At 41.0% G+C, this 15,318-nt stretch overlaps 1 protein-coding gene across 1 annotated transcript in view; it reads left to right on the top strand.

The window, feature by feature from the left end:
* Positions 1 to 372: 372 nt before the first annotated feature.
* The window catches only part of LOC113424958 (complement factor B), a 48,385-nt gene continuing 33,439 nt past the window's right edge, over positions 373 to 15,318 (top strand). Inside the window, 3 exon segments of the mRNA XM_087954300.1 lie at positions 373 to 463; positions 12,381 to 12,587; positions 15,118 to 15,303. Of these exon segments, the coding sequence (XP_087810426.1) occupies positions 406 to 463; positions 12,381 to 12,587; positions 15,118 to 15,303 (451 nt within the window). The 5' untranslated portion in view covers positions 373 to 405.

Below are 15,318 nucleotides of genomic sequence, written 5' to 3'. Positions count from 1 at the left end.
GACCTGTTGTCATCGCACCAAGGAAACCAGCCACAGGTGAAGATTTTGCAGGAGCATTAAAACAAGATTTGAGTGCGGGGGAAAAGTGCCCGCGAGGTTTGCCTAGCCTGGCCGAACTGCGTAAAGGCTGACGGAAAGAGGAGTTTGTAGGTTTAAAGGTTCCAATGTCTGCCTGACCTCAGCCTTTTTTAATTTCGAATCCTTTTCAAATAAGCCAGATTTGGCTGACCCTTTGTCACCCGAGATGCGTATCAATCCATTTAGTTTACCATTTCCCACAACTCAGCTGCTTTCTTAGGGAGGGGCCAGCCCATCACATGATGGGAAGAAGGCCAAAACTTTTATAAGTACGATCGCATAGAATTGCATTCCACCTGCTGCAACGCAAGAGAAAAAGAAGCAGGAATGCAGTGCTCTGGCTCATATGTCTACCTTCTCCTCTTCCTGGGATTGTTTTCTGCAGGTAAAGTGTGATATTCCAGACCCGGTTGCAAATTTGCCCAAAACTTTCCACTATCCCCCTGTTTATAGACTGCTAATCTTTTTCGGATAGAGATGCAAAAGGTTCACTTCTATCCTCCTTAAATGTATTGTTGCATGCTGAAAAGGTTTGCTTTCATGGTTTGTTTTTTTTAAAAAAGTTGAAGCAAAAGGTCCCAGATGTGAATTTCTTTTTCTACCATATTCCATGTTGTTCAATGCCCTTGGCCATTGTTTGGTATTTCATGGCTGAAGAGGCAACAAAGGTTCATATTTGGTAGTTGTGGTTGTGGATCAAGGGCTGGAGAAAAATAGGATCAGGTCTACTTCAGTTAAGGAGACTTGTTCAGAAATATGGAGCTGAGGTATTTTTTTCAGCTGGGCCTACATTACAGGGTTGTTTTCTGGGAATAAAGTGAAGAGAGATGTCCACAGATGTGACTGCATGATACTGGAAGAAAGGGGAAGAGAGGGGGAGGAGGAGGGGGGAGGAGGAGAGAGAAAGAGAAGGAGAGAGGAGGAGGAGGAGGACAACAAGAAGAAAGAAAGAAAGAAAGAAAGAAAGAAAGAAAGAAAGAAAGAAAGAAAGAAAGAAAGAAAGAAAGAAAGAAAGAAAGAAAGAAGGAAGGAAGGAAGGAAGGAAGGAAGGAAGGAAGGAAGGAAGGAAGGAAGGAAGGAAGGAAGGAAGGAAGGAAGGAAAGAAGGAAAGAAAGAAAGAAAGAAAGAAAGAAAGAAAGAAAGAAAGAAAGAAAGAAGGAAGGAAGGAAGGAAGGAAGGAAGGAAGGAAGGAAGGAAGGAAGGAAGGAAGGAAGGAAGGAAGGAAAGAAAGAAAGAAAGAAAGAAAGAAAGAAAGAAAGAAAGAAAGAAAGAAAGAAAGAAAGAAAGAAAGAAAGAAAGAAAGAAAGAAAGAAAACCTAAGTAACAACTAAGGTGACTGTGGACATGTTGATGCATTCCCTGGCATCTACCAAATTCTCTGCACTACCTAATTTTATTACATTGTGGGTTTTTTTTAATTTAAAAAAATGAATAAGAAGGAACCCTACTCTCCAAAGACTTTCCTCCCCCTGCCCAAGAATAATCTGTATTTTGAACTATGCTTGGAAGCCTCATATACACCCCTATTCTTCAAAAATAAACCAGTGAGTGGATGCAGCCCCAAAATCGTGTTTGGCTTTCTAGTAAATGGTGGTTTGAGAATTGGCGCTATATACCCACTGTGGCAGTCATTTTGAAAGAGCATCTTATTCTATAACATACCTGGAGTATTTTCAGAGGAGACTTAAAGCTGGGAACTCTCTCCAGTGGAAGTAGCAGTTCTGCTAACAATACCACAATATTTTAGAGATGCCTTAAGGAATGTTGCGTGCAAAAATCACTCTGCTTTGAATTTGCACTGCTCCTGCAGTAGAGAAACAATTTTGACATGCAGTGATCTGAAAAGGGTGACAATCCAAGTTTTGATTAGTATTTTGAGGTGGTAGGCAGTGGGAAGGGGAAAATGGAAATATTAGAGAGAGATTATGGAAATTCCTTCACCTTTCTTTATATCAGCTTTACAGCTGTAGGTGGAACTTGCATTTTATGTGGTATACTGAAATAAGTGATTTCTCGTTGTGTTTATGTGGATTTGTGCATTTTCTCCCCAGGAGCTCATATGAGTATCTGCATTCATATTGCCTGTGCGTAATGTGTGAGGGTTAGATCAGGTTGCCCCTCTGCACATTCCTTTGTATGATTGTGGGTAGCTGTCAGCCCTGCTAGATAGAGCCAGGAAATCAACTTCATAGGAAGGTGAAATCTCCTTTTATTGAGAACAGTGTAATAACAGAATCTTGCAAATCTGATTGCGTTGCCTCCTGTTTCACCTGAATGTTAGCTTACTTTTCTAACCTTGAGAATATTTCAGTCCCTTTTTGTTAGGTTTGGAGAGTAATGGAGACCAGACATCTGACCAGTGACTTCAACTCTTTATTAACAGTAAATAGAACAGAACAGAGCAAGGCTATGGGCAGCAGTAACCCTTTTATAGGGTTGGCTGCTACCCTATTAACCAATAATAAGTGCATAAGGTCCAAACCAATAACCAATAGGAAGTGTCCTAAGTTTGGCCAATCAGGGGCTTTTATGAACCAATCCTTGTTCGCTGTTCAAGGACCAATCAAATGTGCAGGCTTCCAAAACCTACTTTGCATTTGGGCTTATTTACTTTATTCATTCACAACACTTTTGCCTGGGTAATGGTTCTTCCACATTTCCATCAAGGTGTCAGACACAAGAAATAAGGAAACAGAAACCTTGAAGTTCAGCCATCAGATAACAAAACCACCCCTTCCAGCTTCATCAAGAAGAGGGTTTAAGTGAAGGCTCCGAGGCCTACAATAAGGGCCATTTTCCTTTGCAAAAAAGAAAGAAAGAAAGAAAGAAGGAAACAAGGCGGTTCAAATGAATAAAGGTTTGAAGACGAATAGACATGTCCCAGGATAATGTTGCGGGATCCAATCTCGGTTGGTCTCCGGGACCAGCAGTGTTTGTCCAGCACGAGTCCGATAGCTCGGAAGACAAAAACCTCTGGTTCCGGAGACCAACCCAGATTGGAATACAGGTATATTGCTGTATAAGAATCCGAACTACTAACCATCAAGGCACATTGGTAGTAGCTAAGAGTCAATGGAATTCAAGGTGGGCTGGACATGGATCTTTTGTGGGCGTGAAGGGACTCGAGACCGATGGCGTGCTTGACCCCCTCCATCGGTAGTCATCGACGCAAAATCAACTTCCTTACTCTCTACAGTAGCCCAGATCATGCTGCTCACAAGCCACTGTGGATCACGTGACCAAGAAGGAGACGGGCTTAAGAATGAGGGCACTGCCAACATTCTGACCCACCACCCAGCTGCCTCTCCCATAGAGACGCATTGAGGAAAATGTTTCTTAGACTCTTCTTTTTTCTTTGTGGAACCTGGCCAGATCCAACTCGGTTTTTTTGCCCTCCCCGGGCTCCTGAGGCTTTCCTCGGGAATCCAGGAGGGTGAAAATGGCCTCCCCGGGCTCCAGAGGCTCTCTGGAAGCCAGAAACGTGCCCATTTCCGGCCTTGCCAAACTTCTAGAAGGCCCATTTTTCACCCTCCGCAAGCCTCCATGCATGCCCTGCACTTACCTGTATCCAAAACGGGCCATGTGGGAACTCCTGGGAGGGGAGGGGTGAGGTGGGTGGGAGGGAGGGAGGGCGGGGCCAGCCAGGAGTGGGATTTGGAGGTTTTCCGAACTGCACAGAATCTTAGCTAGGGGCTCTCCTGAACCCCTGCGAACCCCCAGCAGCCCAGCCCTGAGCCTGGCACAGGAAGGGGGCAGAGGGCATGGTTCTATGAGAACAGAGCTTTGCGTGTGAGCGCAAGTACCCACCCCTCACACGAATGGAGCTTTGTGCACATGAAACTCACCCGTCACTTGTGCAGCCCGGTTCTGAATGGGCCGCAGCCTGATAGAGATCTGCAGCCCGGGGTTTGAGGAACGGTGCTGTTACTCATCTCCCTGCAGACTTCTATTTTTTAATTGATGGATGAGACTCCATCCTGACGGATGGGCTGCCGTCTGTTAGAAATGGTGAAGGGTTTCCTGCTTGGGCGGGGGAGGGGGGGTTGGACTAGCTGACCTACAAGGTCCCTTCCAACTCTGTTAATCTGTTAAAGACTCTACTATGAGACTCTTGATCGCTGTTTCTCAGCGTTGGATGCTTTGAGATGTGCGGACTTCAACACCCAGAATTCCTCAGTCAGCACGGAATTCTGGGAGTGTTGGTCCGCATGTTTTAAATCAGACAAGGTTGAGAAACACTCGTCTAGATTAAAAGTTGGCTAAAAGTAAAGGGCCCTGACCTTCCTAACCAATTCTCTCTTTCTCTGGTTGGGGAATTCCCCCATCTGAAAAGTGTGTCAACATTGTGACATTTGTCTCTGGCAGAGAAGTCTGAGACAAGTCAATACTTGCAGAAGAAGAAAGAGCTGCCAGCTTGGATTGGGTGGCTTATTTTAAAACATTTTTCTTTGCAATTTAATATGATTTACTATATACTAGGGGTGTCAAGCTGTGCTGGCCCCATCCCTGCCCAGTTTAACAAAGGGGGGTTGGAAAGTTCCGATATGTCACATGACGACACCATGATGACGCGAGTTGGACACCCCTGCTATATACAATGCAACGGTCATAAGTGTGACAAACGGTCAGGAGTCGCTTTTTTTCTCTGCCATTGTAACTTTGAACGGTCACTAAATAAACTGTCGCAAGTTGAGGAGTACTTGTTATTTATTTATTTAGAAAATTCATACAATTGCCCATCTCACTCAGTATGTGTCATGCCTTCAGAGTCGGGTTCAACTGCAACACAGGTTGTTTCAGGCACTCACTTGCTCCCCACCCTTACACACACATACTGTTCTGACCCAAACCTTTTCCCAATAAAACAAACATGAACCAAAAGGAACAGAAACCTTTTAATGATTCTTAGGAATCCCTGGTTAAAAGGCTGCTGCAAACTAATTAACTGATAAGCACAAGCCTCGCCAAAACTGTGCGAGTCTGCCAAGAATAACAGATAAGAAATATTTCACAACACAAGAGTCTTCAAATACCAACATAAGATACTGTAATGTCCACGAGGCTGAGTTTCAAAACGTCTTTGCTTCCTACAAAGAACATTCGCTTCACAGCGGGCTTTTATCTACTTGAAGGAGGGGCCATTACCTTGTAGCCTTATTCCCGAGTCACCCGTGCTACTGCAACTCCTCTTTCCTGCGAGCAACCCTGTGAGCATGCACACTTGGCACAGGCTCCTCGGGAACCTCCTCATAGCTGCTGCCAGCCCTCACAATCTCTGAAGGCAGCAGTCCACTCCCTAATGGTCCTGGCCCCACATCTGAGTCCTCACTCTCCTCAGCCATCCGCACCTGCTGCTGGCTAACCACAACACACACATACATATTACACACACACACACAGAACTATTCCTCCTAGCATCTCTGTATCCTGCAGAAGTGTGTGACTTTTGAGCAAGCAGCAAGACACAGAACTAACCAGCAAAGCTTTTCTTAAAAAAAGTTTTTATTGGTTTTTAAAAACAAACATAAACAAACAAAACATAAAAACATCAAGCCATCTTCCATATGTATACATACAGTGTACCGGTTGGTTTACAAATTGTTTTGTGTTTCCATTTCATAGTCTTCAATTACAATTACATTGCATATAATCTCGTATTTTCAATCAAAAATTAAATACCTTAGTATCATTATTAATCAATCATTTGACTATACTTTTATTCATTCATTTTTTACAAGGTAATCATAATTTACTTAGTTTGTTTTATAACAGTTCATATTATCATCCCAAATCTATCCTAAAATCATTTTGTAGATATAATAAGAAGTACATCTTTATATATTTATTATTTTCTAAAAGTCTACATATTTCATTACAGTATTTTATTGTCTAACCATTGATAGAATAGATCCCAAATTTTATAAAATTGTTTATCCTCTTGTTCTCTAATTTCAAATGTCAATCTACTCATTTCAGCACATTCTAATATTTTCTTAATGATTTCCTCCTGTGATGGTGTTTTCTCATTTTTCCAGTTTTTGGCAAATACAATCCTAGCCGCTGTTAATACATTTACAATCAAATATTTCAAGTCTTTACTATATATTTCAGGTAAAATTCCCAATAAAAATATCTCTGGTTTCAAGTCTATATGTTTTTTTGTCATTTTTTCCAATTACATGTGGATTTTAGTCCAGTATTTTTTAGCATCCGCACAAGTCCACCACATATGGTAATATGAGCCAAGTGTCTGATGACATTTCCAACATTTTTCGGATTTATTCTTGAACATTCTTGCTATTCTTGTTGGGGGAAAATGCCACCTGTAAAACATCTTATACAAATTTTCTTTATATGCTGTTGACATTGTCATTTTATAATTTTGAGACCACAATTTTTGCCATTTCTCTAAATCAATCCCATATCCAAAATTCTTCCCCCAAGCAATCATAGTTTCTTTAACTTGTTCTTCTTCTAATTTAATTTCTAATAAATATCCATACAATTTTTTAATCACCTTTTCATCAGTACCTGTCAAAATCTTATCTAAATCATTCAATTTATCATAGAAACCTTCAATTTTAGAATCTTTATCATACCTTGAATGTATTTGCGCATATGAAAACCAATTCATCATTATACCTTGTTCCTCTAGTTTTTGTATAGATTTAAGTTCACCCTTTTCATTCAATATTTCACCATATCTAACTGTTTGTTCCTTCTTATATATTATAGGATAGGAAAATGCTTCAATAGTTGATAACCAGACTGGAATTTTCAAATAGTCTTTTCATGGTATTTCTTTTCCTTGTATAGTCTATTATCAAGCCTCTGGCATATGCCTTCATTGTATCCCATATGTTCTGCATTGATGTATCTTCTTTTTTGTTTTCTCTAAAGAAGAAAGCCCGTTCTTTTTCCATCCACTCCATCCATTTTAAAGTCTTTTTCCTTTAAAATAGTATTATTTAACGTCCATCTAGATCTTCCATTTAATTGTCATTGGATTGTGATCTGCTCAAGTACTTGTTTCAATATTTATTTCTTGAATATTAGTTATTAATTCTGATGACATCCATATCATATCTATTCTGGACCATGATAAGTGTCTATTTGAATAGAAGGTGTATTGTTTAGTTTTAGCATTTCTTTCTCTCCATGTATCTTTTAAGTTTATTTCATCTACCATTTTTTAAAAAAGATTTAGGGAGAGTCTTTCTGTTTTGCTTTATTGTTTTCTGTGTTGTATAGTCCAATTTATTGTCTACAATTCCATTAAAATCTCCCATCATAACTATATTAGCATAGTCCAGTTCAATTATTTTCATATGTAATTTTTTGTAGAATTCTTCTTGTTTGTCATTCGGAGCATAGATTGCAATCAGGAGTGTTTTCGTATTATTGTCCATTATTTCCACCATTAGTATTCTTCCGTCATCATTGGTATAAATCAATTTTGCTGGGATGATCTCTTTAATATATAAAACCACTCCTCTTTTCTTACATTGTGTCAAGGAAGTAAATATTTTCCCTAGTTTTGGCTGTATCAACAATTGTTCATATTGTTTTTTAATATGTACTTCTTGTAGACAAATTATATCAAATTTTAATTTCTCTATTAACGGCTGAGTTAAGTCCATTTATATTAATTGTAATCAGTTTTTTCTCTTCCATGATTATACTTTATAGGTAGGTTTGGCAGCTCTCGTAGATCTTGGTTCACGTTGTTCTTTGGCTTCCACCTTTCCACCTACTGCACCTTCTTTTTCAATCGCCATTTGGCAGTCCTCTTGAAATTCAATTAGTGAGATTTCTTTTTCTGCCTCTTCCTCTTTCCCTCCAAAAAATTCTGTATAAAATAATTCCGCTTTCTCAATTGAGTCAATTCTATGTCTCTGTTCTTGCCATGTGAACATTAAACCTTCTGGAATCAGCCATCTATAATTCACCTCTTTTTTAAGTAGCATTTTAGTCAGGAATTGGTATTTTCTTCTCATCTCTCTCACTCTTCTGGGTATTTGTTTCAAGACCACAATCTCCTTGCCTTTATATTTCAATGTTTTCTCTTTTGCCACTTGCAATATTTGCATTTTAATGGCTTTCTTTGTAAATCTAATGTGAACTTCTCTTGGTAAGCTATTTCTCATCGCATATCTTGTGAAAACTCGATAAACCTCATCTATTCCATCCATCATCTTCTCTTGAGTTATTTCCAAAGCTTCAGCCAGTATTTCTATCATTATCTCAGCTAAGTTTTGTCCTTTTTCTTCCTCTATATTTTGGAATCTAAGATAGAATTATGATCTATCCATCTCCCATCTCAACATACCACTTTTATCTTGTTCAACCACCATTAATCTATTTCAATATCTCCAATCTTCTTGTCTCTTTATTTATCTTCTTCAATTTTTTGGAATCTCTCATCATACTTCAACATCATTTGTTGGATGTTCTCCACTTTTTCATTGGTTTTCCCTGTTTTTTGTTCAGTGTTCTCTGTTCTTTGTTCAATGTTCTCTATTCTCTTTTCAATATTCTCTGATCTTGCTTGAATATTTTGAATTCCTTGCATAATCATCTGCAGAGTCACTTTTTCTTGTTCTTTTTCTTGCTTTAACATTGTCTGTATTGAACGTTGTCCTCCAGATAGCGGAGAGGAAGAAGTAGAAGTTGAAGAACCAGGAGCTGTAAATTTCCTACTCATTTTAAGCAATTCAAAATCCTCAGGTTCTTCTAAACCTTAATCCAATTGTGAAATAACCACTTGTAGTTCGAAATAAAAATAGTAGAAAAAAGAAGCCAAATAGTAATGATTAAAAAAAAAGGGAGGACAAACTTTCTTCAGGTTCTTGTATACCTTAATCCAACCAGTAGTTAGATGAAGAAAAAGGCTTGGAAAAAAAAAGGAAAGGAAAAATTCTTCAGGTTCTTCAACACCTTAATCCAATTGAGAGGTCTCAAATAAAAAAGAGTGCATAAAAATAAACCAGAAAGGTAGATGAAAAAACAAAAATACCAGGAAAGGAGAAAAAAAGGCTATTCCCTTAAAAAAAAGGAAACTAATACTAAAGCTTTCCCTTTAAAATAAAAAGCAAGCGTAGAGATTGGACTTCCAAAGAAAAAAAAAAAAAAAAAAAGACAAGCTCCAACAAAGCCAAAGATCCAAATAGCTATTGCAAAAAAAAAAAAAAAAGATAAAATGAAATAAAATAAAGCTGGTGAGGAGGGATAGCACAACTTAGAAAAAGTAAAAAGAGCACACTGCACTTTGTTTAATTATCCAAGGCTCTTATTATAACTCTCTTCTCCAAAAACTTATCACCTTTTCCCCCCCTAAGTTTCAACACCAGACTCCAACTGTTGATAGAAACCCAGAATAGCACCTGCAATAATACTCTCCCATGCTCTTCCCTCTATCTTATCAAATAGCAATGTCCTTGAAAAAAAAGTCTGTTCTTTCTTTCTCAGCTTTGTCTGGTCACAGGAGAAATAGAATATTTCCAAGCCTCTAGTTGCCAGTGTTACAAAGTTTCTTTGCTTTCACTTTCCCCCTCCTTTTCCAAGCAAAATATAATAAGAATTAATTTACAAAAAGCAAAAGATATTTTTAAAAAAGAAATAACTAAAAGGGAGTCTCTAGCCTAAAATGTTACAAAATCAAAAAGGAGAAAAAAAAATAGATGGAAAAGAAAAAAAACCAGTCCAGTTTCATAAGATCATGTATAGAAAATCCAGCAACGAGAAAAAAACATTACTTTGACATTCCTGTTTAAAGTCGCCGCTTAATCACTTCTGTCAAAACTTTTACAGATTCTTTCTTTTCCTTAGGGTGTCCTTTCAGATCTTAGAATAAAGAAAAAGTTCTCACCAAACCAGCACACTCTCTCTTTCTGTTCTCTTTCGTTTTGGAGCTGTCCCAACTTCAGCAGCTTTAATGGCTGCCTCTTTGTCGCTGACAGGAAGAGCTTCTCCTGGATCTACCAGGGACTTTGCGGTATCCCTGGGATCGACAGGATGTGCTCTTCACTTTCACCATCTCTTCGGGACGGTTTAGATCCGATAGGACCGTCCAGGAGCAAAGATATCAGCAGCGATCTCAGACCTCCAAGATCGCATGCCGTATCGTCGCGACGCCATCTCCGCCCTCTCACCAGCAAAGCTTAAGGCAGGGGTGTCAAATTGGATTCCTTTGAGGGCCAGATCAGCATTGTAGTTCTCCTCCATGGGCCGGGGAGGGGGGAGGAGGAGACATGGGATGGACGGCTCCTGCAGCACCCTGCCGGCTGAAAATGGGCCATGGGGGAGCCTTGTGTGCCCCCTCTCAGCCCGTTTTTTTGCCTCCATGGCCTCCTGCAGCACTCTGCTGGCCAAAAATGGGCAGCAGGGGGGCTCGTGCGACCTCCCCACTGCTCATTTTGGCCAGCAGAGGCACCGTGGGCCGGTCCCTTGATATTTCTAGCCCGGCCTCGTGATCCAGATCGAAGCACCCCGCGGGCCAGAACTGGCTTAAGGCAAGATTCACAGCAGATTTACACGCTAAGCAGGCAGGGGATTTAAGTTTCAAACAGTTTTCCCTTGCTAGAAGCAACCTCAATGTCTGGGTTTGGGTTCCTATGACTCTTGTTTCAAGTCCAATTATTTATGATCCCAAGGATCATAGATTAACTAAGACCTTGCTTCTTCCTCGGAATTCCTTGGCTTGATTTTGGATTGTTTGAGTTGGAATTCACCTTTAAAGTTCTTATCTGTGATTAATTGTTTGTTTTCCTGCTAGATCTCTGGCCTTGGAGTTGGGATTTACGGAAACAGCTCCTCCCTTTAACACTGTGTGTGCCCAGGAATTGTCTGGCTTCTGAATGGTTGCTAAGAAAGCCAGGATGCAAAAAAAATAAAATAAAAATGGGATCCCGGGTAGCATACAACAACAATCAAAACAATACCACAATCATAAGAACACTTTAAACATAATAAAAATGAATTAAAGGCAAGATGGTGAAGGATCAGATGGTGGCATGTATGTACAGAGGGGATCAGAGGAAGGGTCATATGTGGAGATAGGACCCAGGTGTGGATGGAATGGACATGAGAGTGAGGAATATGATAAAAACATTTTTCTCTTGTCTTCATTTCTGTGCCTTAAGCAGCATTGCTCCTTCCTGTCCCTCTCTACAGAAGGAGGGGGGTGGGTCACAGGGGAGTGGGGCTGCTGTCTTGGGCAAAGATTTAAAACTGCTTTTACTTTTTTCTGTGGAAGGAGGGGGGTCGTAGGGGGGGCTGCTGCCTTGAGCTGCTCTGCAATAGGAAAGGGGTTGGAACTGCGCATTCTTAGCAAGGCAGATAAACCCCTAGCCAGGATATTAGGGATAAGAATAGCTTGCTTATATGAAAAAACCACACAGCTGGCACATGAAACTAGGAGATTTTGCAAGATATACGTGACCTGGCGTGAAACACAGGTGATGCGATATTTAGGGGGCTGAGATCCAAATAACCAATCAATATTGTCTGTTATGCATGCATTATTAGGGGAAGGGAAAAGGGCTGAATGCGACCACCCCTTGACTATAAAAATTGCTGTAAGATTGTAATCGGGGCCCTTGGTTAGCTTTTGAACCAGGGTCCTTATATCTTGGTACCAAAATAAAAGTATAATTTTGTATCACATCTTGTGTCCTGTGTGTTGGAAGAATTATCCTTCTGGGTTCAGTTCCAAGTGGGGGAAAAAGACACTGGAAACATGGAGGCTGTTTGGAAAGATGGTTTAATGGTGGACAGGACCACATGGCTTGGAGCTCCAAAGAAGGATTATCACATGCTCCAAGGTGAAGGAAAAGAGAAGGAAGGCTGATATGCTGAGCGTGCCTGGTTTTTATAACCTCTGTTGAGATTTGAATTTGAGCTTGTATTCTCATTGGTTGTCAGACTCCCATCAGGCCATGCAGGGGCAACTCTGTAGGCTGTCCTGAGTCCCAGGCTTGGTTGAGCCTTGCTGGATGATGATGCACTGAAAAGGACTTTGAGCAATTGCTATAGCTTTACCTGGAGATCTTTGTTATGTAAAGTATTCTGGCCCAGGCCTTAATGGCCCACTATTAACAAAGGTGGGGGGTGAGCTTGTACTTCTGAGGTGAGTTTCTGCTTCTGAGTTTCTACTCTTTTTAGGAGAAATATTCTGCCTTTTTAATATTTCCTAGGATATTTCAATTTTCTAGGAGAGGGGTGGGTGCTAACTTTGTGCAATTCTGACTAACATTTTCACCACTCTGCTACCCTTTCAGCTTTACACTCTGCTTCCTTTCTAGGTACAGTTGATGGAGCCTGTGATCCTAAAGCTGCCGAGATCCTAGGAGGCAATTATACTCTCCTGGAAGATGGAACCGCATTGACCTATAAGTGTCCTCAGGGACAGTATCCCCATCCGACACAATTCCGGTTTTGTAAGAATGGCAACCAGTGGAGCCTCTTGACGGACAGGGAGGGCAGGACTGTCGAGAAGGCCGAGTGTCGAGGTACGGTGGGTTCATTTCTCAAAAGAGAGGCATGGTATGACAACTTCTCAGAGGTGGTATTCAGCAGGTTCTGACCGGTTCTGGAGAACCGGTAGTGGAAATTTTGAGTAATTCAGAGAACCTGCAAATAACATCTATGATTGGCCCCGCCCCCTCGGCCTCCCGAGTCCCAGCTGATTGGCTGGGTCTTCTTTTGTTGTCCTGCACAGGAGAACAGAACTGGAAAGCAGGCTAGTGGGGTGGGGAGGGAATGGAGATTTTGAAGTATCCTTCCCCCAGGAGTGGGGAGGGAATGGAGATTTTACAGTATCCTTCCCCTGCAAGGCCCACCAAGCCACACCCACAGAACTGGTAGTAAAAAAATTTGAATCCCACTACTGCAACTTCCCCTCTTCCTTTCATACATTATCACCAACCAAGTCCTGGGTTTTCCACCAGAAGGCTTTATGTCACTGTATAAAAAAAAACCTGTGGGAGTCACTAGCAGGCTTATCAAAGTGCAAAAACATGTTTACTTTACTTTTGTCTATTGTAAATGTTTATAAAGCTGCCTATCTTAAAAAAATAACTCTGGGCAGCTTACAACCAATAAAACAATATTCGTCAGAATAAATCAAACAACAATAAGATTAAAACCAGGAAACCAGCATGCAACCCTGAAGCACCCACACACCTCCTTTTAATTTTTAACTTATTCTGTTGGTGTTTTGGGGTGGCTCCCATTTCCCGGAACTTGATATGTATCGTGTTTTTATGTGGTTTTCATTCTTTTTATCTGTAAACTGCCCAGAGTCACTTTAAGAGTGAGAGGGGCAATATCTATGTTTGATAAATGAATAAAAATAGCCCTGGTGGCACAGGGGTTAGAATGCAGTATTGCAGGCAAACTCTGCCCAAAGTCTGGAGTTTGATCCTGACCAGTTCAAGGTTGACTCAGCCTTCCACCTTTCTGAGGTCAGCAAAATGAGGAGGCAGATTGTTGGAGGCAATACGCAAGTAAGGGTTACATTATAAACCAGCCAGAGAGTGTTGTACGGGGTGGTATATAAATATATAAGTCTGAATGCTATTGCTAGTGTTAGGGCTGAGCCCCCAATTTCAATTTGCTAAGCAAGACAGTTGTTGAGTGAGTTTTGACCCATTTTTATGATCTTTCCTGCCCCTGTTGTTAAGTGAACCACTGCAGTTGTTACGTTAGTAAGGTGGTCGTTAAGTGAATCTGGCTTCCCCATTGACTTTGCTTGTCCAAAGTCGCAAAAGCGGGGATCACGTGACACCCCCCCCGGGACACTGTAATTGTGATAAATATAAGCCAGTTGCCAAGCATCCAAATTTTGATCACGTGACCATAGGGATGCCACAACAGTCATCAAAGTGAAAAATGGTCATAAGTCACTTTTTTCAGTGCCTTGTAACTTTAAACAATCACTAGCAATAGCACTTAGACTTATATACTGCTTCATAGTGCTTTATAGCACTCTGTTAATAGTTTACAGAGTCAGCCTATTGCCCCCAACAATCTGGGTCCTCATTTTACCGACCTTGGGAGGATGGAAGGCTGAGTCAACCTTGAGCCGGTCAGGATCGAACTTCTGGCAGTGGGCAGAGTCAGCCTGTAATACTGCATTCTAACCACTGCGCCACCACGGCTCTCTAAATGAATGGCTGTAAGTCAGTGGTGGGATTCAATTTTTTTTACTACCAGCTCTGTAAGCGTGGTTTGGTGGGTGTGGCAGGGGAAAGATACTGTAAAATCTCCAGTCAGAGGTGGTATTTGCCAGTTCTCTGAACTACTCAAAATTTCCGCTACCGGTTCTCCAGAAATGGTCAGAACCTGCTGAACACCACCTCTGCTGTAAGTCAAGGATTACTCATAGTGATATTTGGTATATCACTATGTTATAGGATATAACATAGTTAGGATATAACTTTCCTCTCATCACTTCCAACACTGTTGCTTCTAGGCATCTCGTAGTCTATGGAATTAATTGTGGTTTCACAATTGTAATGGTCTCTGATGAGCAGGGCCAGAATGATTGTGAATGATGGAACTGGAGGGATCTGGAGCTGCGATTGGATAGGACATGCGGAAAAATTGATTGTGTCAGGATTCCGGCAGTTACTCCAATTAAATCATGAGCCTCGAGCCACACTCCCAAAACTATAGAGGATTTATTTGAAGTTAACATTCTACGTCTGGCACTAACCTGGGTATAACCAACTCTGAGATACGTAATTCACTGTAACCCTTGATCCTGCTTTTCTCCCCCACTTCTCTGGGTGTATCATCCAACGAAACACGTCCATAGCCAAGAGTCATCAATCATGCTCTCCAGTTAGAATTTTTTGTGGCAGAAGCTTCAGCCATCTAATCAGTCTCTGAAGAAAATATGAATGGAATGTACTTTCGATTCCACACCGTTTCCTGCTCTTTAAAACTCCCCCCCCCCCTTCTTTCTGTTGCCAACTATAAAACGTGTATACAAAATGTTTTATGAGTTGACAGACTGATGTTTTCTCTTCCATCTAGCCATCCGGTGTGTCAGGCCTCTAGAATTTGAAAATGGTGTATTTGAGATCTTCCAGCAATTTTACGAGATCAACCAGGAGCTGAAGTTCACTTGCTATGACGGACACAAGCTGCGGGGGCCCCAGATACGTACCTGTCTCCCCACTGGGAAATGGAGTGGAGAAACAGCTGTATGTGATGATGGAAGTGAGTCTGACTATT

This window comes from Notechis scutatus, chromosome 2, assembly GCF_049901735.1.
Source record: "Notechis scutatus isolate UNSWTSFEM ecotype Mainland chromosome 2, rNotScu1.2, whole genome shotgun sequence".
Taxonomy (NCBI): domain Eukaryota; kingdom Metazoa; phylum Chordata; class Lepidosauria; order Squamata; family Elapidae; genus Notechis; species Notechis scutatus.
The sequence above is the reverse complement of the archived record's forward strand: the minus strand, read 5'-3'. Positions and strand labels throughout refer to the sequence as shown.